The sequence below is a fragment of the Leptodactylus fuscus genome, chromosome 2 (genome assembly GCF_031893055.1).
Source record: "Leptodactylus fuscus isolate aLepFus1 chromosome 2, aLepFus1.hap2, whole genome shotgun sequence".
Taxonomy (NCBI): Eukaryota; Metazoa; Chordata; class Amphibia; order Anura; family Leptodactylidae; genus Leptodactylus; species Leptodactylus fuscus.
The window spans coordinates 26386239-26412642 of NC_134266.1; the positions used below are offsets into that span (position 1 = coordinate 26386239).

The 26404-nt window shown below is 45.5% G+C and overlaps 1 protein-coding gene across 1 annotated transcript; it reads left to right on the forward strand.

The window, feature by feature from the left end:
- On the forward strand, positions 1-25527 carry PCP4 (Purkinje cell protein 4). The gene is made up of 3 exons (XM_075262591.1): positions 1-129; positions 12224-12275; positions 25138-25527. The coding sequence occupies exons 1-3, from the start codon at positions 121-123 to the stop codon at positions 25266-25268; spliced, it is 192 nt and encodes a 63-aa protein (XP_075118692.1). The 5' UTR covers positions 1-120; the 3' UTR covers positions 25269-25527.
- The last annotated feature ends 877 nt before the right edge of the window (positions 25528-26404 follow it).

Here is a 26404-nt window from a genome sequence, read left to right on the forward strand (position 1 = left end):
GTGATGCCACAGGGTAGCCCCTTTTAAGAGAAAAAGCTTAGTAGATTGTAACAGCTCTTGCCGCGCGTCCTTCAGTGTAAAACCCAGGTGGAGACCTAAGGACTGTCATCTCAAGCAACCATGAGTGAGGTAAGTGACCGCCGAGCAAGGATTCCCTCTCCTAAAACAGCATGGTGTTACTAAAAGTCTGCAGCATTGCATGTCTGCAAAAAAATTTCTGCAGGTGCCAGAAATTACCTGTGCGGTGGTGGATGTCTACAGAGATGTAGCAGAGCTGAATGTGTTTCTTACCTGTTTGACATTAGACAATGCAGACGGTGTGACCTGCAGCCCCCATATGGGGATATTACAATGTATTGCACCAAATGACAAACTCAGCTCTACTGCATCTGATATATATTAATGGCTTGTGTGGTCTTTTGGTTAAAACTAGCTTGGTCTCCGATAGTGGGACTTGTTGAAGACCTGATATTCCGATATTTGCTGTTGAATAAGATTTGATGTTTGCTCCATAACTATGTTATATGAGGACACGCGGTGTAAATCCTGCACAAACAGCGGCCGCTCTAGATATTCCACAGTATTGATTTGCATCCCCAGGTAACACGTCTCCTATTGATGCCTGAAATGCGGAGCCCGGGATAGATATTTCATTATACCACAGGGGCCCCTGGAGATGAATGACTTTATTTTCTGCAGCAATTACACTTCTGGGGCTGCGCTGCCGTATACTGAGATTATATACATATATATTACACAATATGTCTGCAGCTGATGGAACTTTATCCGTGGGGGACACAAAATACAGTAACTGTAGTATCTGCTCAATGTAATGGCTGGAGAGGAACCTGCGGAGCTGAAATCCAGAGGAGTCTCCTGTATTACATATACAGTGATATGGGGGTACAGGACGGTGATGCACTGACAATGGGGGTGGCAGAAAATGTCACTGTAATGGGACAGGCGGACACTTAGACTATGATACTTGGAATACAAAACACTGACATTTGGGGTACAGGACATCCCCAACCATTGGTATATGGGGGGACGGATGGCGGTACAGGGCAATAACACCATTGTACAATGACATGCTGACAATTGGGGTACATAATGAATGTCACTCTAGGGGTACACGACGAGGACACTTCTGCTACAAGAGGATGATATGTTGACACTAGCGGTACAGGATGAAGGAAGACATACATGAAAACTCGGTTACAAGACAATGACCCAGCTGACATTTGGGGTACAGGACAATGACACAATCTGCCTAGTCCCATTGTGCCCCCACAAACACTAAATGCCCCCCCCTCCTTAGTGTTCCGCAGCACAGTATGATGCCCTCCTAGTGTTCCTCAACACAGAATAATGCCCCCCTTGGTGTTCCTCAGCACGGTATAATGCCCCCCTTAGGGTTCCTCAGCACGGTATAATGCCCCCCCCCCCTAGTGTTTCTCAGCACAGTTTAATGCCCCCCCCCTAGTGTTTCTCAGCACAGTTTAATGCCCCCCCCTAGTGTTTCTCAGCACAGTTTAATGCCCCCCCTAGTGTTTCTCAGCACAGTATAAGGCTCCCTTTTTAGTGCCTGCCTACACATTTTAATGGCTGTTTTGTGCCCCCCCCCCACCCCCATCCCATGGAGCAGGCGTCTGTCATCTTGCCCTAGCTTGGCGCGGCAGGTGCTATGACGTCATTACATTGCACCTGCGTCTACCAAGCCCCAGACAGTGCAATGGCGGAGTTCGGAACTGATGGCTCCTCCACTTCACCATTGTACTCCTCTCTCTCTCTGTTGAAACCAGGACACAAGGCCCGGAAGATTTGTCAAAAATACTGGACTCCAATGAGACCAGTAAAAAAAATAAATCCCCTTCTTGTGGCTATTACTTATAGTTACCCCTCAGTACAGGACACTCGGGGTATCCCGGACACCAGAGCCTTGTAGCTCTTTCCCCCCAAGGTTTCTTCTGATTTTGTCGATTTCTAAACATTTCCACAGATATTAAAATGACAATCTTTCCCCCGTCGGAGGATACAGAATACGCTGAGCAGTGCATTGTGGGTGCGGTGTTGTTCTGCGTCTCCTCGTCTGTCCCCCGGTGATGACTTTTATCCTCTGCCATTTATCTTTCTTGGATTTCCCATCCAAACCTTGTTTTGAATTTAGATTTTTCTCTATTCAAATCCATTCTGGATATTTCCATAAATTTCAATTAATGTCAGAGTTTTTTGCGAGGCTTGAATGTCATTTCCATACCAGAGCGATCCATCACACCCCGGGCGCTCCCTCCTGTTTTTTTTTGCTTTTCTTGACTAAACAACCACCTGGTGACAGGATGATGTATGACAACTTCACCCGTCCAAACAAAAAAGTTTTATCGGTAGTTACGGCGTCCTCATTAACGCTCGCCGCAGGTTTGTGCTGAGGTCAGCGCTCTGTTTTTATCACCTGTCTAGTGAATTGATCGGTGAGGATTGCGCTGATGTATTACAAGCTGATGGAGAATCAATGTGAGTCAGCCCTCAATTCAAAACTGCCCCTTCCAACAATCCTCTTCCCAAAGAGGTGTCCAATTCCTGAGCCCATGGAGATCTACAAGGGTAGTCCACTTTGTCAGATGAGTTCAAAAATTAGTTTTTCCCACAAATGATCAACTTGTATCGGGAAGTGCTTCATTTCCCTGCAGCACCTCCAGAGGCCAAAGGAAGCGTTGCATGCTCTTTATTGAAATCAATAGATGTGTTGGGTCTTCCAGAATGGGACAGGCTCACTGTAGCCATGATGACCAACCTGTGACCCTCCAGCTGTAACAAAGCCATAGCAAGCCTCTTCCCTGCAGTGCCTCCGCTGGTTAAATGAAGCATTACATGCATTTTTTTTTTTTTATTTCTCCCCCACTTCCCAACTGGCTCTCCATGGAATATGATATATGAATCCTATGGTGGCACCATAACAGCTGTCTTCTTCCTTCTAGGGATGACTATAGATAAGTAACTACAATCTGATATTCGCAAATGGGTTTTCAGAACTAGACACCCCCTATTAACCACAGAAACCTACAATAAAATGCCCCCTTAGATGAAACCTTTGGATTGTATTAGGATCAAGCAAGATCCATAACGACTGATCCTAAAGCTACTATGGGGTCTGGGGGAGAGAATCACCAGACGATTGTTCTCCCCCTCTCATAGGCAACACAATCTTTAAGCTGGGGCGTCATGTGGCAGAAGGCGCCCTTTACAGTCCCTGCAAATTTCTAGCAAATCCCATCTACACATTGTAGAAAAGTACGTGAGGTGGTCTTTCCAAAATTGTTAGCTCTTTGGAAATCGCAGCATGTACTGTAAGCTATACCTGCTGTGACTTGACCTCAACTCAATGTGTTGGCTGGAATGGGAATTGCTCTACACAATCCCTGAACCAAGGGTCCCCCTCTACTAATTCAGAATCCCCAAATTGGGTGTACAGGCCTGGCTCCTGGTTTGTGTGGGCCCTTGGGAGACTGAGCGTCATTGGGCCCCTTTATGGCACAACTCGCATTGCCGCGGGTTTTTTTTTGCAATTCCTATAGATGGTCGGGGGTGGACACCGGCCCTGCGGGCACATGTCTGGGTTTAGTAAAGAAGCTTTGCTGTAGTTGTGAGGTGATGGTGGACTCTTGAGTTTCTCCAGAATGTTGTGGAGGTGACTCAGGAGCACCTACTTAAAATGGTGGGTACAAGGGGAGCTTTGGAAAACTTGGGGCATCGAGGGAAGATTGAAATAATGAATTATAAACTCGGAGCAGAAATAATGTGATATAACGTAGGTAAGTAGGTAAGATCTCCTGTTTGGGTTCGGTGTGGAGGGTCGAGCAGTATCATGGGATGGGCTTGTATCGAGGAGTGGAAACGGTGGCCTCAGTTTTGGAGCTATTGTAGACAGAGAAGTTGTTGCCCATGACAAGTGGTCGTCTTCCAGGTTATAAACTGTCTTAATCTCTACAAGTGACAGCCATAATACAATAACTTCAAGACGCTGTAGTTTAGATGGCAAAGACCAACTTGATCCGCGTCATAACTCTGTTGCTCATAGCAACCAACCACAAAGCGGCTTTCGTTTTTTGACCCTTCTCTTGACAAAAGCTGAACAAACTGGTTGCCCTGGGCCACTGCTGTACTTGTATTACCCAAGCGGACCATAGATGGCGCCCCAATTCGACTAGGATAAGTATTTTGTGTTGTCACCCTACAATAATATTTAACCCATACATGTCATTTCTCTGGGGGGATCCCTGGAGAACAACGCGCAGCGCAATGTGACGTGTTTCGGCCAAAGCTAATCACCGATCGCCGTAGCACGCCTTTGTGGCATATCTCCTTGCCCACTTTTGGCACTAAATATGTTGGCCATGCTCACTTTTCACATGGGTCCAGCACTTATAGTACTCAAGTAACCCAAAAAAGTGACTGGTAGTCCCAGTGTCTGGGTGATGGAGGGGTTGGAATGTAGATGGGGGGGGGGGGGGGGGGGGGGCTAAAGAGACCCCAAAGTATAATAGCAGTTTTAGTTCAGACATTGTCCGAACCACCAGGTGACCATCTTGTGTGGTTCCCTCAACAAATACTCTTGCAGCAAACCGATAACCTTACTTGCTGACTTCCCCAAACCCCTTCTGCCCTCCAGGGGGCCCCTTGCTTCCCATATCATGTTACTGTCATCGTCATCCTGACTGTTATATGGGATTCACAGGACACCCTGGAGCTATCGGTCTCCATTTTGTAGCTAGAGTTGCAATCTTGGCATCAAATAAAAGCTGAAAATCTAGGTGGCATAGAACCGGAGTTGCGATCATTTCCCTCCCCCACACACGGTAAATGCTACAGCTCTACATACTACATGGAGTACACGCTATGGACGGTCTCCATGCAGAGGGTTACAGCATTGATAATGGGAACTTTAGAGTCTGTTTCCTATTAAGATGGACAGGTTAATAAAGTATATTACAGAAATGTCCCGTTCCTCCTCACGCCCCTCCCCCCCTCAACACAATAGTGTAAACAAGGAAAAAATAATAATTTCCGCACTTCACTTTCTAACCAGGTGACGGAGCGTTACTGACACCGGTCTCGCGCTCGTTCCCTTGATGAGTCCATGTAACCTGATTTGGCGCTTGATAGCGGAGCATATGTTAGATGGTAATAGCAGGCGGCGGTATAATGACATGAGTGTCAGGACAATAATAATGAGCGCCGCCGTCTCCTGATTAATGGACCTGTATAATATCAGACGAGCCCACAGCCCCCGCATGTCCCCGTGTGATGAGGACGTGTCACTAGATTAATGGATTCCGGACGTGGCTCTCAATGCCTTGGTGTGTGCTCAGTCTATTACTATATTTCTATATTACATCTTTCAGTTTGATGGGAACAAATGACAGATGTAGCAGTGCTGAGTATGTTGTGTCCACCATGTTGAATTTTTTTTTTTTTTGTAGATTTTAAAATCATTTAAAAAATAAATAAATAAATAAAATAAAAATAAAACAATTCTCATTGACTTTAATGCTTATGGCTTACAATGTCAGTGGTGAATCTGCGAGGAACCCTGATACTGTACCTGTTCCCTGACCGTCTTTGCTGTCGACTGTCGGTGACATCAGTTTTACTGCACCTGTTATAGTCCTGGCTGACCCATATGACTAAGTTGTGACTACTAAGGCCAGTGATTGACTGACAAATAGTTTAGCCAATGACCTCACTGCTGCATCACCAGAACCGACAAATGGAGCAGGTGGGGAAAGGTTCTTTTCCGGTATAACCTTCCCTGCGCACTTATACGTTTTTTGAAGTCTTGGAAAACCTCCTTCGGCTGAAATTGCGGGAAAAAAAAAAAGCTTCATGTTATCTGCAAAGTGGATGGGATTCTGGTTAATCTCATCCACACATTGTAAAAAAAAAAAAAATATCCACGGCGGAAATACTGCAGATTTTTCAAAAACCGTTGTATTTTTGTATGTCGTAGCATTTCCATTATATCTGCAGATTCGCTAGCATTTTCCATAGAGGTATAATGGGAACTAAGTCTGCAGAAAAAAACTGCAATGTGTTTCCACCTTAACCTAAATGATAAAATTCTGTCTGCCGTCACTACTAGGGGGAGCTCACTGCATACTGACTCTATATTGAATTCAGTAATAAAACAGTATGCAGTGAGCTCCTGAGCTCCCCCTAGTGGTGGCTAGAATTGGGTATTAATCTGTTAGTCCACCACATCCTATATAGCAGGCAGGTCCATAGAGATGGGTTCATGGCATTCCTATAAGGCAGGGACCCTCAATGTATCTGTAACACGGCAGCACTGATACTGATACAGGCGTATAGATATTGTACGCGCCTGTGTATACTCATCTGACCTGTATATAGGCAGAGTGAATATTATCTACCTGTATGGAGGAACGTTCCTAATGCTAGTGACTGGATTATCAGATGCTGCCATATAGCAGTATCTAACCCTGGATATAGGGAATATGTGCAGCACAATCCTCAATCTGTATATAACATAATGTGGCACTCTTGGAGACTCGGGTCACATCAGGACACAGTTTTACATGTTGCCTATAAAATCCTGAAGCGATTCTCTAATAGCTGCACATTATTAGGAGTCAATGGGCCCGGATAACGGTTATATTTCTGCACTAATAATTCTGGAAATTTGCCAATTTAAGGGCATAAAATTATGTATATAGAGAAAGGGGCAATTTATGGGGCGTATAAGGACAGAGGAATACAGGAGTGTGATACATTGGGGTGGGGGGATGGAGTACAGTGTGGCAGATCTGTCACAGGTAGGCACCGCCCTTGGGTCAGTCTTGTGTTGGCTCCGCCCTACCATGGAGCCACATAGGACTGCACTGGAGCTGTATACACAAAACAGATTTTTATTTTTCCTTACAAATTAGCTTTTATGTTGTCAGTTCAGACTCCGGAGTAGCGGTGAATGAAGGAATAGAAGGAGGGGATATGGTAACACCCCAAGACTTGCCTATAGGTAATAATACTCTACAAGGCACATCTATTGAACGTCACTATTCTTAGAGGAAGGCAAATATTTATCACATCTAGTGGACTTAAAGGAGAGGATCTTGGCCAAATATTTAGCTTTTTAGTATAGCAATTACATGACCAACCAGGGCCCCATAAGTGGCAGCCGTATACACAGGGCTGGATATGGATTATCTTCTGCTTAGACTGCAGCATAATCCCTATGTATCAGGAAGATCTGGATGAGCAGACCACTGTAGTGTATTCAGTTTATACAACACTCTGTGAGCTGGGCTGCAAGGATTTCATGCTGATATGTTTGTCCGCACTGATACAATGTAACAAAGTATCAGAACAGGATGGGGATTTGGGCTGATAATGTATTTAGCACATGGGATTGTCTACGCTGGATGATATTGTAACAAAGTCTCAGCTGCAAGAAGGTTTTGGTCTATGGATATAAAGTAGAATGTTCCCATTCACTGACTACAAGCAGAGATGCCGGAGAGTAGATGTTTCCCAATTCATTTAAGGGTCTGTAGTCTGAATGTAGCTGCAATTCTGCTTGTCTGTAGTCACCACTAGGGGGCGCTTGCTGTATACTATTATCACTGCTTCTCAGTGCGATCTGACTGGTGAGGCCTCAGCACATGGTAATAAGTTCAGCAGGATAGTGAAGGCCCTGTAGTCACATGACCACAAGTGATCAGGTCCTCCACCTAAGAAGTTCTATAGCAGAGAGCCTGGAGACTACAAAAGAACAGCAGACTGGAGACTTCTTCTGACATTCTCCCTCTCACCACCCATGGGGGGAGGGGGACGAGGAGTAGTACTTCTTGTTATCCTGGACAACCCCTTTAAGAAGCCTGCACAGACGTAATGATGACTCTGAAGTTATAGGACTGGTGGTCTTCTGGTTCCACAAGAGTCGTGTTTTGTTTTTTTTTGTTTTTTTCTTCCACCCGGGGCAAAGGTCCAGTTTCCCATTTTCTTCTCACCCTGATCGAGGCAGAGTGACTTGTTGGCACATGAAGCCCCCAGCCCCTCTCCTCTACTCCCCCTGCCCCCGGGCATACACTTACATGTACGGTCTCTATTGGTGTGCTGGGGGGTCTCCATCATGGAGCAGCAGACTCTTCCCCGTCAGACACTAATGCACCTATGTATATATAAACATGTCAGGAGGGAGATCCATCTTGTGACTCGTACATTATCCTACCAACCACTTGATAAACCTAACAAAACCTTAAAAGCTTTATATGACTAGTATGTAATGCCTCGCACCGTGTGCCACCGCTCCTAATGCACCGCACAACCCCCCCCCTGCAGGATCTTATGATAAATGTAACCTTGAAATAACATTTTCCTTGTATGTCCTCAGTGACTGTGATGGCCAGTCTTATTTGTTATGTTCTCCATAGATGTAGCAGAGCTCAATGTGTTCTGTAGGTGAAGTCTGCAATCAGGTTTTTATGGAAACCTTAATAGGGTTTATTATATAATCAATATCCAGAATGACGAAGACGTCGCATCAGGTCAATGGGGCAGATTTACTGTTTTAGTTCGAACTAGACTTTGGCGTAAAATGCTCCAAAATGTTGCTACATTGCCGTATTTCAGTGCATTCAAGTAGTGTAAATGCCGCAATTTGGCTGCGGTGTGTTACAGTACCTGCAAAGTGTATGAAACTTTGGCTAATCCCATCGACAGATTGCAAAACGATATCCATAGCGGAAATGCTGCGATTTCAAAAACTCTGGTGGTTTCCATAAAGGGGTATACACAGCGCCGCACCTCCCATGATGCGACCTGAAACGACCGCTTCAGGCGGCGCTATGCCAGGACCTCGGGAGGGCGGCATCTTTGCTGACCTAAGCCAGTCCAGGACAAGCTGTCCTGGACTGGCTTAGCGTCACCGTGTCTGCAGCCCGACACAGGAAGCGAGCGGTGTATTGGGGCGGCCCTACTGGACGCAGCGCTGCTCCAGCGGCCGCCCCTCACACTCAGGCAGAGAGCAGGTCCTCTCCCTGCCTGCGAACGCCGCTCGCTCTACTCGGCCACACCCCTTTCTTGCGACCCCGCCCCTAAGCTCTGCCCCTCCTCCGGGGGGGGGGCGCGGCTTTCTGACGCCGCTTCAGGCGGCAGAAAGCCCAGGTTCACCCCTGGGTGTACAAGGTGGGGGGGGGATTCATAGAGGGAACACTCTGCAGAACTTTGTGTGAAACACCCTAGGATACACTGCTGCTGAAATGCATCGTGGTCTCTTCACGGCGCTTTTTGGCTGCAGTGCGCAAAATTTGCCCTCAACGAGGTCTGGACGAGCCTTGCACTTGTGACCAGGGTCCATCAGATCCAGTGGGCTGTGGCATATGCTCAGGTGTACCTGGTGATGGCGCCAGTCATGTCTATAGTCCTGGGCGGTGCTGCCGATAATACGTCATGACATAACTGAACGTGCTCTGGGGGTTTTTTGCCCCTTGGAGTGCCGGCAGCTAAAGGACTATCATAGATGACAAGATGTCTGTAACAATGGTGTAGTGCAGCGACTTCCTCCCAACACATGACAGATGAAGCTCTGCTACACTTTGTTATCCAAAATGTCAGATTATATAATTCTCAAAGCTTGACCTTGCGTATGACCTTGGTGGAGATAGAAACAAACTTCGACATTGCGTGTGAGGAGGGTAAGGTCTTGTGGTTGTCAATCCCCTACTGACCACAACACTTTCTCCTCGGAAGGCCCCCACCGATCTATGTTGAAGGAGGGGCACCCCCAGCTTGGCAAGGTGGCCCCTTGGGGCAGGTACACAAAGGAACGTCTCCAAATACCAGTCCTGTGGAATCCGTCGCCACCATGGCATAACCTCAGACATAGTGGGGTTAATTGGCTTGAGCCCCATGCCGCAGATTCTGTGGCCGACTCAACCGCGAAATACACGGACATATAAAGCAAGACCTGCCCATCGCCTTCCCAATAGGGGGCATCTTATTTCAGATAAGTAATGGCTCCCCTTACCTGCGAGAATAAGTGCACAATACGATAGTAATGGTATATCAGCGTGCTGCAGTTTTGCACCACTACCATAACGGTGCACGTAAATCCGCTGCAGACACGAGTCCCCGTCATGTCCATAATATATCTCTTCTTTATGATAACTTAGAAGAGTTTGTTCCCGTTTGCCACAGTCACTCAGCACTACAATGATACTAAATTGTCTAACAGCATGGATTCCCGGAGATCTATCACCGCCATAGACGTCTAGTCTGAAAGTATGGAGGCTTTGTATCAAAATTACCCGAGCCGTATCCTGCTGTCACTCAATCGCTGCTCGCACAGGAGGACGCGGGCCGTAGAACACAATGTGACAGCTATAAAGACAGCGAGGTCTCCGGCGCAGAACATGGCCGCACACAGAGTAAAGCACCCCGCGCCAGGCTTCATGCCGTGATTGATGCCGAATCTTGATGGGATCTTCATTTACATTCATTGCTTCTGTTCTAGCAGAATTCTAGAGGCTTCCATCACTTAGATAGAAGATAGACTAAAAGTGGCCAATGAGCCACCCGGTATATAGATGGTATACAGCTGTACTGCAAATTGCTCCCTTGTCTTGCTTCATAGCCCATAATACTTATGTGGGGGTGCACGATAAGCAGTCACTACTGGGCCCTAGACCCTGAGAGGGGCCTGCCAAAATATACCACTAGCTAGGTCGGGGTCCAAGCATAGACTTTGTTTAGGACAAGTTAAGAGGGCTCTTTGGCGAGTTGGCTAAACCTTTGCAGCAGCCATAGTATTCTTGGGATCATTGGAGATCCCAGGGGTCTGATAACACCCCTCCCCCCCCCCCCCCCAAAAAAAAAAAAAAAAAAAAAAAATCAGATATGGCATATTATAGTGATAAGATGGGAATACCCCTTAAAACAAGTTGGTGCAGTGTGTTATACATCCATTATACTGGCATAGCAAGTTGGCATAGCCTTACAGGAGCCCGAGAAAGCTGGGTGCCTACAGGAATGGTAAACGCAGCCCTATTCATTGGTTAATCTGCTTTCCTACACAATAGATGGCTCATTAACGTCCAGCATTGAATCTATAAATCCGGATTCGCTTGTATAACTATGTGCGCCCCAAACTGCGTTAAATCACCCTATTAAACATTTATGTGGCTGGCAGCGGCGTCCTCGAGCACAGCCGTCTCTCTGTAATGTCACCCCATGGACAGTACTTCTGGTAATTGGAAGCAGCGTCTCTACCCACAGTCAGAGAACTGCCCCCTGGTGGGCAGAGGCTCCCCCCCACACTCCTGCACCTGGATCAGGGCCCCTCAGGCTTCTACGTTCCATACAATGGGAGGCCTGATGTGTTTCTGCAACATGTGGCCAATAATGTGGTGTAATAGGAAACTGAATAAATAGCAATAGCATATCTGATAGGGCTTGTTCATACAGCGGAATATGGCGCTGGTTATGACAGTAAAATTTGTTCCAAAACCAGTCCACAACTTTATGGGGCTTTGTCTGTGGTGGGTGGCACTGGGAGCTGTGACACGTACACTGGATCCTTAAATCTTGCTATTGGGAATTCTGTGGCTTTGTCGGGCTCTATCGCTCTAGCTGTTGGCCCTGCAACTTTTACTGGGAGCTTTCTGGTCTGTTCTAGAGATTTGTGACTTTGGCCTGTAGCCCCATAGCGGGCACTATGTGGCCAGTACTTGTGGTATTGGGGCTAACCGTGCAGGGCCTAGGGATTTTGCCCTAGGCTCCTCTTCTGGAGACCACTGGTGGCGGGGAAGAAACGGCCTGAGACCCACCCTGTCTTTGTAATGCAATGGGGGTAGGACTGCAGTAACCAGAAACGGCCAGTGTATGGAGCCATCCGCTTGAGTACTGTGTGCAGAAGTGGAGACCATGGCTGGATTGCTGGGGTTGCTAAATGTTGGAACTCCAATAGACCGCCTTTTGGCCCAACTAGACTCTCATCTAAGAGGATCACTGGAGATGGGCAGGTGATGGCCATTGGGATACCCTACCAGAGAGGACTATACAATTGGATTAGAAGAGTGTGGGGGGATCCACATAAAGAAATGGTTTTTGGATTAGCATAACAGATCTAATTTTCTCTTTGTCTACATTAACCCTTTGCTTCGAGTCCATAACCTCGATAATTAATTTTATTTTTTTTTCCCCCAAAATCTAGAGACAAAGTTCTGGAGCTGCAAGTGTAAAGGACAAGAAATCTGGTGATAATGGTAAGGTGTCTTCTATGATAACCTGACTGTGAATGATGATCTGCTCTGGTCATTAAAAGGTTAAAACCATTGGTCTTTCCTGCATTGTGACCCATTCTCAGGCCTTGGATGTTCCCCGGGCCAATGATGTCACCGAGGGGGTTGAAGGACAACCCCAGAGGACCTGCGGAGTTTTTCTGCACCTCCCCTGGGATTCTGATGTGACCCCAAATTATAACCATGACACTTAAACAGGAAGGCGAACCTCAAATATTCCTGAAATCTGGCAAGGTTCGTCCATCTCAACCAAACGTCTGGTAAACCTAATTTTTTTTGAGTCTTTTTGTCCACTAAAAATCCAAATCGCAAATACTGTAGTCGGGCGAACCATGACCCTATTCCTAGTACGTGACTCCTCCATGATCCGCAGGCACTGCTTACAGTAAGTAACGCCTCGGTGTGGGGGTCACATAGTATAGGAGAGGAGCAGCCCTTTAAGACCTATGTAATTGCTGAATCAGACGAGCTGCCAAGAGCGGGATCAAGCAGAGAAATGAGCTGGCGCGGCGCCCGGTTAGCCGTTGCAGGAATCAATGCAAGACAAAGCTGCTGCTTGAGTAAGTAATCTTGCAGAGACGATGGTTAAATAATTATGAATTTGGCAGCGCTGAAGGAGCTACACCGGCAGCGACACGACCACGGAGGACGTGCGCGGAGAGTAAAGCAATGGCGTGCTGCGCCGGATTAATATTCACCCCCCCCCCCATTGTTCTTTTCAACCTGCACCTTTCCTAGAGATGAAAAGTTTTATTATCCCATTATGTAAACTTGAAAGCTAATATTTATAGTGATCCCGACATCCGTATACCATACGCCAAACTGTAAATGTCTCAAGTGAATTATGTTAATTTCCAAAAAAGATTCATTATCTGACTGTCACTTAACAGTCTCAGATGCGGCTGAATAGACTTTGATTTCCTTATAGAACTTCTAAGAGCCGAAGGAAATGACATTATTCTTTCATGTAACTACTTTTCATTAAAGGGATTCTCCACTTTCGATTAATTCAAGCAGTGTTTGAGATTAAAACTACGCCACTAGGGTCTACAGGCTGTTCCTGGTATTGCAGGTATTCACTGGAGTTGCAGTACCAGACATGAATGGGGCAAGCTGATATAAATACAGTATACAAAGCATGGAAAAACATAGAATACCCAAATTTTTGAATAGTCTATTTTAAGGGGGTCTTTCATCAACGTCACAATCTCCAATTCTTAGCAAGCTTCAATAGGCGCTGCTCCACTGATTCAGGCATTGTTCCCGAGCAATCATTTGTTGTTTTAAACATAATTATGCGCTCTACAGTTTTGGTGGGCGGTCTCAGTCTATCTCCTCCATTCCAGGACCGCCCACCTATCTAACTGCACTTATTGCTCAGGAGCAGTGAAGGTTGGAGAAGAAAGTCCAACTGTACTGGAATCAGTGCAGCAGGGCCTATTGAATAATGCAAGAGAGATGGAGGTGGTAATAAGTCCTCTAACTCTTCTTTCCATCATTGGTAACTACCCCCCCCCCCCCCCCGCCTTAAAATGGCTATATTACTGTTGCTATACTTTATTACTTGTGCAGTTCTTCACGTTTGTCTGGTTTTAGGGTTGCAATATGTCATTCCAGACTATTCCAAAGGGGACTGATTGCTTGGTCCACATCTAGTAGAGGTCTATGACTCGAGTTGATATGTCAAGATCTGCTGGTTCTGTGATGACTTCTAATTAGAAGTATAAAAAGACTAACAAAACTTCTGTAGACAGAAACAACTGTGGTAAAAACTTAGCTTGACGGAAGAGTACTCCTTTGAATTATGGCTAAAAACCCCTAAAAATTCAGCCCTTCAGATTACTGCAGAGTTACTTGTGCCTTTTATTTACTGTATTCATGAAAAGCATCAGGCATGCCTTGCATAAACATGACCTCTATAGCGGTGCTGCAATGGCAAAACGAAAGTCAAGCTTTAACTTTCAACCATAGCTTCTGTCTGAAGATGTTTTGTCAATGTTTGCATACAAAGATGTGAACCAGTAGACGTCGGCACGACGGCACACCATCGCGCAACGCTGGTGTGTGCCTAGTAGGGGAATATCACTATTTGGTGATATGATGGGGTCACAGGGTGTTTTAAAACTGAGCCATACAGTACGTGTAGAATATAGTTACACAGTGTGTTCATGACTAAGACCAGGTTCACATCAGTATTGCAATTTGCAATACTCTCCTACCGTGAGTCATACAGTACATATAATAGGGACACGCCTGCATTTCTGACTGAGCCGCACAGTTCACGTATAATGGGGTCACACTGTGCTTTGACAGGGGTCTCACAGGGTTGGATTGTATGTGTAATTGGGGGAGGAGGGGGCTATTACCTGTGGGGTACTACTGTATCTGAAAGGTACAGAAGAAGTTGGAAGGGGCAGTTGCACTCTTATACCCCCCCTCCCCCCCTCCATGTGTACTGACCTGTACCCCCATTATGGTCACAGAGACAGGAGGACATGTGGTTACCAGGTAGAATACAGGCTACAGTATGAGGGAGGGGGGTATAGGCTGCCAGAATATTCCTATTCTAAGTTACTGTAGCGGAGTGTGAATTGGAAGCAAATTAGCTTTCCTCCATCACCAGTGAATGTTTGCAGTTTCCTCAGTTATAGACTCTCTGTAATATGCAGCAGAACCCAACAGGCGGCCGCGGAGTCCCACAGGCTATCGATTCTTCCAGCTCTTAGGCACGTAGACCGTGCAGGTAAATGAGGAGCTGAGAAGGTCGCCCCAGTCCTCGTGAATCACCAGTACAGCTCCTTCAAGAATCTATTGATTGGATTTATAATTCCTTCTATTTAACTCCAGATTCCTCCCCGTAATATTTACATCGCAGGCGGTTAACATAGCGCAAGGTTACATTTACCTTCTCCGTGGGTAGATGAAAGACTGTTCTCACAATGTGCAAAGACTGGTTATTACATCTGCCCAGAATGGCTGCATTAATTTACTTCATCCAGATATAGAAAATAATACATTACATATCCTGTATTCCTGTATTATACTCCAGAGCTGCGCTCACTACGCTGCTGGTACAGTCACTATGTACATACATTACATTACTTATCCTGGACTGATCCTGAGTTACATCCTGTATTATACTCCAGAGCTGCACTCACTATTCTGCTGGTACAATCACTGTGTACATACATTACATTACTTATCCTGGACTGATCCTGAGTTACATCCTGTATTATACTCCAGAGCTGCGCTCACTATTCTGCTGGTACAATCACTGTGTACATACATTACATTACTTATCCTGGACTGATCCTGAGTTACATCCTGTATTATACTCCAGAGCTGCGCTCACTATTCTGCTGGTACAGTCACTGTGTACATACATTACTTATGGGCTTGTTCACATCTGTGCCCGGGGCTCCGTTCTGCAGGTTTCCGTTTCCTGCACAAAACTGGGCAGGAGACAGAAACCTGCTGGCATCTTTCAAACCCATTCATTTGAATGGGTTTTAAGTGTCCGGCCGTGAGCGCTGGTGAGCGTTTTATGCCCTCTGCGGCGAAACCGTTTTTTTAACCGGACACAGTCGGACATGCAGTACTCTGTGTCTGGTTTAAAAAAAAAAAAAAAACAGCTTCGCCGCAGAGAGCTCAAAACGCTCACTGGCGCTCACGGCCAGACTCTGCAGGACAGGTTTCCATCTTCTTTTTTTTTTTTTTTTTTTAAATGTAGATTGTGAGCCCCACATAGAGCTCACAATGTACATTTTTTCCCTATCAGTATGTCTTTTTTGGAATATGGGATGGAAATCCATGCAAACACGGGGAGAACATACAAACTCCTTGCAGATGGTTTTTTGTCCTTGGCGGGATTGGCAAGGCTGCAGTGCTAACCACTGAGCCACCGTGTGGCCCCTAGGTTTCCATCTTCTGCCGGCAGAAGACGGAAACCTAATACGGAGTGCCGAACGCTGATGTGAACCCAGCGTTTTCCTGTACTGATCCTGAGTTCCATCCTGTATTATACTCCAGAGCTGCGCTCACTATTCTGCTGGTGCAGTCACTATGTACATACATTACATTACTTATCCTGTACTGATCCTGAGTTCCATCCTGTATTATACTCCAGAGCTGCGCTCACTATTCTGCTGGTGCAGTCACTGTGCATATACATTACATTACTTATCCTGTACTGATCCTGAGTTCCATCCTGTATTATACTCCAGAGCTGCGCTCACTATTCTGCTGGTACAGTCACTGTGTACATACATTACATTACTTATCCTGTACTGATCCTGAGTTACATCCTGTATTATACTCCAGAGCTGCACTCACTATTCTGCTGGTGCAGTCACTGTGCATATACATTACTTATCTTGTATACTACTATACCCTGTGGATCTGCCATGTTGTAGTAATCACACAGGACTAGGATTTAGTATAGGTTATTTTTGTTGGATTATTTGGGGTTAATGACTCATCTTTTCTGGGACCCAGATCTATGTGTGCATTATATGTATATCAGGGGTTACCCATCAGGCCTTCAGATCCGGTTTCACAGGTCCCCTTTGTAAGTCCTCCTGCCACACCAGCCTGTCTCTAGTGTACTGCGCTCCAGCTGACATGCGGACTTGTTTGCTCGATCTGTTGCTTCAGAGATGGTTTTTATGTTTCCATGCAAATCTATTCAAATGGGGATGAAAAGCTGGAGCGCGGCGGGGAGTGCGGTGTCTGGTTACCGCAGCTGGATAGGTTTCATGTAATCCAGAACTAGAGAACTGTCATAATTGATATGTACACAAACAGGTGGTAGAAGAGAGGGATCTGCAGGGCGGTGTGCCCAGGACGTGTATGCTATACACCTGGTGGATAACCCCTGTGGACACTACAATCTATTGGGGACAGAGGTCATATCAGGAGATGCTGTAGAAACCTGACCTGTTTGTCACTATTTCAGTTAGATGTTGTGTGGCGGTATTCTTTATTCACACATTGCATACTATAGACTTTTCATAACAATTTGGCAGTATTATTTGGGTACTCTTTGATGGCATAGCACTAAGTGCTATGCATTTGGGCACTATAGCACTGAATGCACTAATATTTGGGTGTGGTTTGGCGGTATTATAAAAACAAAGCATGTAGTAATGTATAGCACATGCACACTGGTGATTGTGGTATACAATAAATTGTTTTGACACTGTATGGCAGTATTTTGAAGCTTTTTGGTAGTATTGCGCAGAATTCTCTTGATTTGGGCAATGCAGCACTCAATAGCGGCATTATTTCACTGTCACTTGGGAATTGTATGGCAGTATTTTGGTGTTCTATAGTGATATTGCACCAAATGTTTGTGAGCTGTGTAGCAGTATTATATGAGCACGTTATATAAAACAGTTCCCAAATTATAAATGCTAGCCCCCTTTATATTTAATAGCCCCCCTCCTATAAATATTTGCTCCCTTAACAGGTGATTCCTTTCCCTCATCAGACAATAAGTCTTGTATTTGCCTGACCGTGCTCACACGATGAGCGGAGCAGCCGCAGACTCTCCCTGTAGTAGTGGCACAATGCTGTGCCATCATCACGCCTCCTGTGCGCTATCGGCGGTTCTCTATGGTAGAGCAGGGATCTTTCAGCTCCGTGCTCTGTCTTAGAATTAAACAGTATTGGAATGGATAGCACAGTACACTGATACAGCTGTGAGGCTCCCGGGATCTGGTCATCGGCCTTAACGCCAGCCCTGGATGGAGGAGCAGTGTCTGTTTCTAAGACATTCGGAAATGTGTTCTAATGGTCCTAGGTGACCCCTGTGATAGGATAGTTTGACTACCAAAGGGGTCACAACTCACAGGTTGCTAACTGTTGCCATAGTGCAGTGAGTTTTACAGAACCCATAGGTTTTCTGTGACTGCCTGCACTAACTTTTTTGGCCACCAAGCAGATACTAGGCAGCAGAGTACTCAGCCCATTGGACGGGGGTCTTGGGTGCCCTTTACAACTCATTATCTGATGTGTCGCTGCTGCTGACCAAGACATTTCTTCTTGAAATAGAGAAGAGATTCTCAATCAACCTAAGTAAACACAACTTCTTCCATGTGATCCCTTCACATCTTCGGTTTGTTTGGACAGTGTCCGCCCAGACTTTGACATGATGGGTCAATTACAGCCCTGACCATTTAATCCCAAGACCCCCCTGCCATTTCGTCAGATGTTCCGACACCTTAAAGTTGTCCATAACCACCCTATAGAACAGTGATGGCGAACCTTTTAGAGACCGAGTGCCCAAACTGCAACCCAAAACCCACAAAATTTTCGCGGAGTGCCAACACGACAATATAGACTTAATACTATGCGGATCCACAATTGCGGACAGTTACTGACCAAAAATTACAGTCATGTGGGGCTTTACAGAGCTTTCAATAATACAAACAACGTTGTACTGAAATGTAAAGGTCTCGGCATTTGGTACTTTGAACAATTAATTTTCACTATTTACATCGCACAGGATCTGTTTTATAGTTACCGTGTAATATTCTTACATCCTGTACTAATATCACGTCTGCTATAAAACAGATACTGTGTGATATAAATAGTGAGGGGACCCCAGACAGTATTATATGCTCTGCAGTGGGCCCACCACACAATATTATATTCTCCACAGTACCACAGTAGCCCCCCAGTGTTATATGCTCCGCAGTAGGTGTCCCCCCCACAGGATTATATGCTCCACAGTGGCATTCACACACAGTATTGTGTGCTTATAAATAGCCCCCCCCAGTATTATATGCTCTTTAGTACACCCCCCAGTATTATAAGCCCCCCCAGTATTATAAGCCCCCCCAGTATTATACACTCCCCCCAGTATTATACACTCCCCCCAGTATCATACACCCCACCAAGTATTATAAGTGCTCCCCCCAACATCATATACACAGTGAGCCACTCTCATACTCACCCCTGAAGAGCCGCCGGCATCCACCTTCTTGTCACTGGCGGCGCTGATGACGTCATCGCGCCCGCGTCGGGGCAGAGGTCAAACTCTGCAGCCAGTGTAGGCCGCGGTCGCGCGATCCGCGGCCTACCCTGACAGCTTTCAGCTGTATGTGCATTTGCACATACAACTGAAGGCAGTGATCGCTCATCAACGGGGAATCCTGTACCGGATTCCCTGTTGGTGAGCGATCCGGGCGACCGCACGCGTGCCAGCATGGAGGGCTCTGCGTGCCCTCTCTGGCACGCGTGCCATAGGTTCGCCATCACTGCTATAGAAGGTCCATAAAAGGAAACCTAAAATAAAATGAGAATATTTAATAATTAGTCAAAAATATTCCATTCCAGTGCAGATCTAGGACTCTCCATAGACTACAAATGTAGTCTATGGAGTCCCATGTCTGGGGTTTAAGCCCCACCCTTGAGCTGCCCTGCACCCCCATCTCTTTTAGGTAAAATTTTCCATGATTGTTGCCTAAAAATTTGAACAACTTGTAAAATTTGGGATCATGTACATCTATGGTCATTCCTTCTTGCTAATAGTCTTGGCTGAAGTGAGGTTACGCAATCACAGGACCACACTACTGTACATGGATCTACGTAGGTGCTGCGTACACAAAACGGAAGGCACATTTGGAAATCATTTGTACTAAGTTGTTAAACTTGCTTACTTTGGATGTTCTGAGTAAGGTCTGGGGTCTTCTGACTTGATTTAAAGGGGTGGTCCAGGGAGTATTACTCACTTACCTGGTCCCCGGCAGAATGGTTTTGGTGGACCCGGTGGTTGTGTCCACGTCATGACCCCCAGGTAATGTGATTGGAGGCAGCATTCATCACGCCCATGGCACAGGTAGTTAATTGCTTGAAATAGGAGGAATGGGTACCTTGACTGAAAGGTGCTGTCACCTGGAGAATTTTGGTTTATCCAAATCTGTTCAGCAATTCCAAAGATATAAGCCCTTTTAATGTTGATGTACTTCTACTAGCCAAGTGGGTGGGGACACTGCATGACATATGGCACAGACTCCACCCCTAGAGGACAGTGTTCCCACCCACTTGGCTAGTAGATAGTACATCAACATTAAAAGGGCTTATATCTTTGGAATGGCTGAACAGATTTCGATAAACTCCAAAATGCACAGGATGACCGATCCAATGAGGTATGTCAGACTTCTCAGACGTGGTGACGGGTCCTCTTTACCTCCGGACAAATGACATTTTAGTGTGTGGTTTTTTTTTTTTCCCCTCCTGTCTATGAACCTCCATGCCCTGGATACTGCTGAGCGGTATAAAATCTCTGCACTTGTATTTATAAAGTGCCGTATATGCAGGATTATTATTATTCCGGCCTGTAATAATCTTCCCACAGTCCCATTTTTCATATGTCAGGAGAAAATCTTTGCATTCATTTCTATCATTACATGTGGTGGGAACAGATTAAGTAGAAGTGTAGAGATAAGAGTATAATGTTATTAAAGGGCAGGTCAGTGGGGGGGGGGGGATTGAGTATATAGAATTTTTGTCTAGAGATTGCGGCCGCTTGTCAAGATAACATGCGGGCCGGTCCACACGGCTCCCTGCAGCTCAGGGGCTTTTGCAGGGAGCTCTGTGTCAAGCTGTGACCCATTTTGGGCAACATTGGATACCCAAGATGCATTTTATTCTCTGATACACAGGATGGAAGGATTGTCTATTGTGTAATAAGTATCATGTCCATATACAAACTACTGAACACAGGAATTTTTGTCATGTGGGGGTGAGGGGCAGGGACCAGTGGTGTAACTATTGAGGTATCAGCTGCCATAGGTCTGGGACATTGTGGGGCTTGGTGGGAACCTGGTGTGTGGGGTGTTGGAGTGCCGGAGCCAAGGGAAAGGTAAGTTAAATTTTTTTTTTTTTTTTTTTGTATTCCCCCCCCCCCCCCCCCCCGGTCTCCAATCCATATGACACAATAATTAGGCACCATATGATTGGATTATTAGTTTTGAAAGGAGAGATTAGGCCCGGAGAATTCTCGGTACTTACCACTCCTAGGACTTCCTTCTTCCCTGGTCCTGGGCCCATACATCAGAGGCATGGCGTCTTGGTGGAGGTGAATACTGAGAATCGTACTTGCCACTCATTCCTGATCCCTGATCCATTCAGCACTTCCATCACTACTGGCCAGGGTTAACAAGGAGGCCGTTTTTGTGACATACACAATTTGGGATGGACGCAGGGGATAAATTAGTTCTGTGGTTTAATGGGATTTGGGTGATGCCGCTGGGGTCCCATGTCTCCCAGGTGGGTTAGATTTGCTGGGTATACATAGAAGGTACATCTCCATTTTGCGGGTAATGGGCCACGTGGGCAGTAAGCCCTATATACTGCTCAGTATAAAAACAAAGCCGGCGAGCAAAATCTTCATCAGGGAACAGAATAATTCTTCACATTCTCCAAAGCAGATCCCGGGCACAAAGGAATCTATGAATGGGCCGACGCATATTTGTCTATTTTGATAGGTGGGTGCGCCTTAGTTATTGGAATACTTCCTGTCCTCAAGTAAGACAACGTCAATGTTGAGAGTTGGGGGATTTACAACAACTACAGATTGGAAACAAAAACCAAGAAAACCAAAAAGTGACAGAATTCCGGCCCGGCCACATTTATCATCATTTATATAAAGCAGGCTCTGGTTATTTCCCAGGAGTCTCATCAATCTCGCAGATTCTTCTTTTAGAATTACTTTTATGTGACATCAATCACTTGTATGATGATGAGATTGATCCTCCACCTTCTAGAAAAAGCAAAAAACTCTCCACCATCTTACAGTCCAGATCCATGTCTGACATTTTTGAGTTCTGAAAGAAAAGTCTATAATGTGTTTCGAATCTCCTCTCCATCTGGTTTGTAGATGAAGGTCTTTGGTCTCCGAGTGTGTGTTTGTGAGGGTATAACTGCCTCAGTCATGGTCCTCTTTAGTCTGAGGCCCCACGTTGCATGAACAGAGGTGGTGTTTTTTTTTTTTTTTTTTTTTTTTTTCTGCAATGGTTATGGGGCCACTCTTCATGGTAGCGGACATTATAGGATTTGCCTTTGGATTTTGGCACATTAAACCTATTGACTTTATTATTATACAGAACTGCGTGTAGTCTGATCACTCCCCAATAATGTCCAAATAGATTCTTCGGTTTGTATCAAGATTATAATTTTTGTGAATTTTAAACCTACTAAAAATTGGTTACACCTGTGAACTAAAAATGTTACTCTTGCCATTCCTGAAAAACTGGGCAGAGCTGGGAGTGGCAGGGCCAGGAAATTTTATGGGTAAGTAATACTTTCTTAAAAACCCCTTTAAATATCTTAGCGCCACTCTTATGTCCATAGCTTTTTGTCTATTTCTGGTTGTTATTGCAGCTCAGCATTGTTTAAGTAAGGGGGCGCTGTCCTGCAATACCAGGCACAGCCCAGGGACAACAGTGGCGTGGTCTCTGTAAAAAGCAAACCCTTTAGTCTAACCCGGGAAAAAATTTAAACGACCGGACTTAACATTGTGATTCTGTATATGTGAGCTGTCCTGAGATGGTGGATGAATCCTACAGGTAGGGAGAGGCTTAGACAAATGTAGAAAAAGTTGGCATTTGTATCCATGACTAGAGATGAGCGAACAGTAAAATGTTCAAGGTTCGATATTCGTTTCGAGTAGCCCCTCAATATTCGACTACTCGAATCGAATATCGAACCCTATTATAGTCTATGGGGGGAAAATGCTCGTTTCAGGGGTAGGCAACATTCGATCAAATTATACTTACCAAGTCCACGAGTGAGGGTCGGGCTGGATCCTCCGAGAAGTCTTCTCCTTGCAGCGTCCCCGCGGCATCTTCCGGCTCTGAATTCATTCTGCCAGGCATCGGGCCTGGGCAGAGTCGTATGCGCATGCCCGCACTACAAGCAGGCATGCGCAGTCGGCTCTGCCCAGGCCTGATGCCTTGCAGAGTGAATGAAGAGCCGGAAGACGCCGCGGGGACGCTGCACGGAGAAGACTTCTAAAGGTAGGAGAAGAACCAGGGTTGATTGGCCGACTGTATAGCATTCGGCCAATCAATGTTGGTTCTGCATCGAACTTTTACATTCGAATAGCGAGTGGTACTCGCTCGAGTATGAGTATTTCGAATACCGTAGTATTCGATCGAATACCTACTCAATCGAGTACTACTCGCTCATCTCTATCCATGACCAGTGGGGGTAGGGGAGGAATTCTAACTGTGCCAGAATCGGTGGCATAGAACCTGTTGAAGGATGTAAAAAGTTGGCATTGGTGGAGGTGGTGAAAGATTCCTTTAAATGTAAGTATCTGGTTCCTTCTGAATTGTTTTTTGTTTTTGTTTTGTTTTTTTAATATTTAATCTTGGATTCCAGTGAATATTTTCTTTTCTTCAATATAATTTATATAACTGTAGATATTGGCCGCTCCGCTCTAAGCCTTAGGTAAGGAGGCATCAGCATAATCGTCCTTGTCATTGTGCTAATGGCCTATTTTTTTCCTTCCAAGAAAGAACCTTCTTGGTTTTTGCCAGGGCACTTCTTGCAGAATCTTCCCCGTCAGGAACATAATTTTTTTTTTTTCCTCTTCCCACAATTGCTGATTTGAAGTGAGCTGTGGAGCAGGTGAGATTCTCAAGGAATTTAACAAAGCCTTTCAGTAAAGCTTCCCCTCCTCCTCCCTCTCCGCTCCATCATCCTTCAGGGAAGGAAGATCGAAGTCTTATATTTTCTGGTGCTGTCATTGTTCATTTTGTCTCGCACTGGAAAAAAAAAAAAAGGAAACGGAATAATTTGCTGGAAGCAAAAGTGGCAACTAATAAGTGGAGGACGAAATTCATCAGATGTCCCCGGATCTCCAAGAAACAAAACGGCTTTCTTAGAATGTGGTGGGAAGAAATTTAAGGATCACTGGCTAGTGTAGCCCGGCATTACAGGGGCTTTAATGGGGCTGAGACCAACTGGGCAACTGGAAGTCGGACTTGTCACTACACTGCCCACTGGACTTGTCATTACTTCTTCTTCCTGCCCCTCAAACTTGTCACCTTTCCTTCCTACTTTTCCCTCCCCTTGGACTTGTCACTCCTTTCCTTCTTCCTCCTCCGTCTTCCTCCACCAGCACTTAGGGCTTGTCACTCCTTCTTCCTCTCCCTCAGACTTGTCACCCTTCCCTCCTTCTCCCGCTCCTAGGACTTGTCACTCCTCCTCCTTCCCTTAGACCGTCACTTCCTCCTTCTCCTCCTTCCTGTCCCTCAGACTTGTCACCCTTCCTTCCTTCCTTCTCCCTCCCCTTGGACTTGTCACTCCTCCTCCTCCTTTTTCCTCTTACTCCTGTCCCTCAGACTTGTCACTCTACCCCCCCTCCTCCAGATGATTTCAGTCCCCCCAGACCCAGAAGTTGAGCACATGATGATCGGCCTCCATATTGGTGCTGTCCCTCCCTCCGCTCTCGGTCTTATCTTTATACATGGCCGCCTGCAGGAATATTGATAATAGTTTTGACTTTTAATTTTCTGCCAGTGAAATGTTTTGTCTTCTGTCTTTTTATCTCTAAATGTCCCTTCTTGTCACTTCCACTTCGCTGACATTCTGCCGCAGACGTTCTTATGCTGTATAATGTGACTTTCATGTTCTGTGAAAGTCATTGCTCTTATTCAGTGAAGATGGGAAGAGAATCTCATATATGGGCCGTACTGGTATAACCTCCTGTATATAATTATATATGTACAGCTGGTATATAGTCTTGTATATAGTGATGTGGACCCTACTGGTATAACCTGGACATTATGACTTCTTGTTTCTCATTCCTTAACAGATGACCAGAAGAAGGTGCAGGAGGATTTCGATATTGACATGGACGCCCCAGAAACAGAGCGAGCAGCTGTGGCAATACAATCTCAATTCAGAAAATTCCAGAAGAAGAAGGCGGGGGCAGACGACTCGTAGTACCTACCTCTCACCACTAGGGGAATGAAATATAATAACAAAACTTTATCTGGAAACAAAAGGATAGAATGATTTATCAGGAAACTGAGAATATATTATATATAGGGTGCATGTACAAAGGGTCTAACTATTTATAGTTTACTAGACACAATCGCTGAGCGCTTCACTGCAGTATGTTTATCTAGAAACCGATCCAACCTGTAACCTCCTATTTTATGTGATGTTATAATAAAACATGCTGAGATGATACGTGGAAAAACTTCTCCTGGTGTTTTATTCCTCCTCTTTTGTTTAAACATTAAATATTGTATGCAGTCCTCCCATTGCTCCCAAGTCCCCTACTGGGAACGCCCAAGTATTAATGTAATCCTGAATGTTCTGTACTGATCCCGAGTTATATCATGTATTCTACTCCAGAGCTGCGCTCACTATTCTGCTGGTACAGTCTCTGTGTACATACATTACAGTACTGATCCTGAGTTACATCCTGTATTATACTCCAGAGCTGCGCTCACTATTCTGCTGGTCACTGTGTACATACATTACATTACTTCTCCTGTATTATACTCCAGAGCTGCAATCACTAGTCTGCTCAGTGACTGCCCTGGTTGTCATGTGAAGTGTGGTCTGTAGATCCTTGAACTGAGCTGTTTAATATTGACAACTTGCTGATGGTTTCCAGTGGCAATGCTGATATTCATGTGCTGTAGTGCAGAATGAGTAAAAGAGAAGTATTTACAAGGATCTGTCTCCTCTTTGTAGTCCTGGTGTCTGATCTTAGTGTAGAGTCCTAATTGTCTGTCACTATTGGCCCCGATCCTGAGGACTGAGGCGTAGGGTTGAGCCGATCTTGAGATTTCAGGATCGTTTTTAAAATCTGATTTACGATAATTTTCCATCCAAGCCCGATTCCAATCCTAATGCAAGTCAATGGGATTTTTTTAATGATTGAAAATCGGATTTTAAAAACGATCCTGTTCACTACATAGCGTGGAGTCCAAAAATTGAACCGCTACCGCTGCTGCCTTTCATCACAGTGTGTACGCCACTCCCCAGAGCTCTGGGCACCCCTGCCATCCTAGGCTAGTGTTACTGATGCTGGGAGAAGGTGGGGCTTGTTGTGGCTTAGTGTGGGC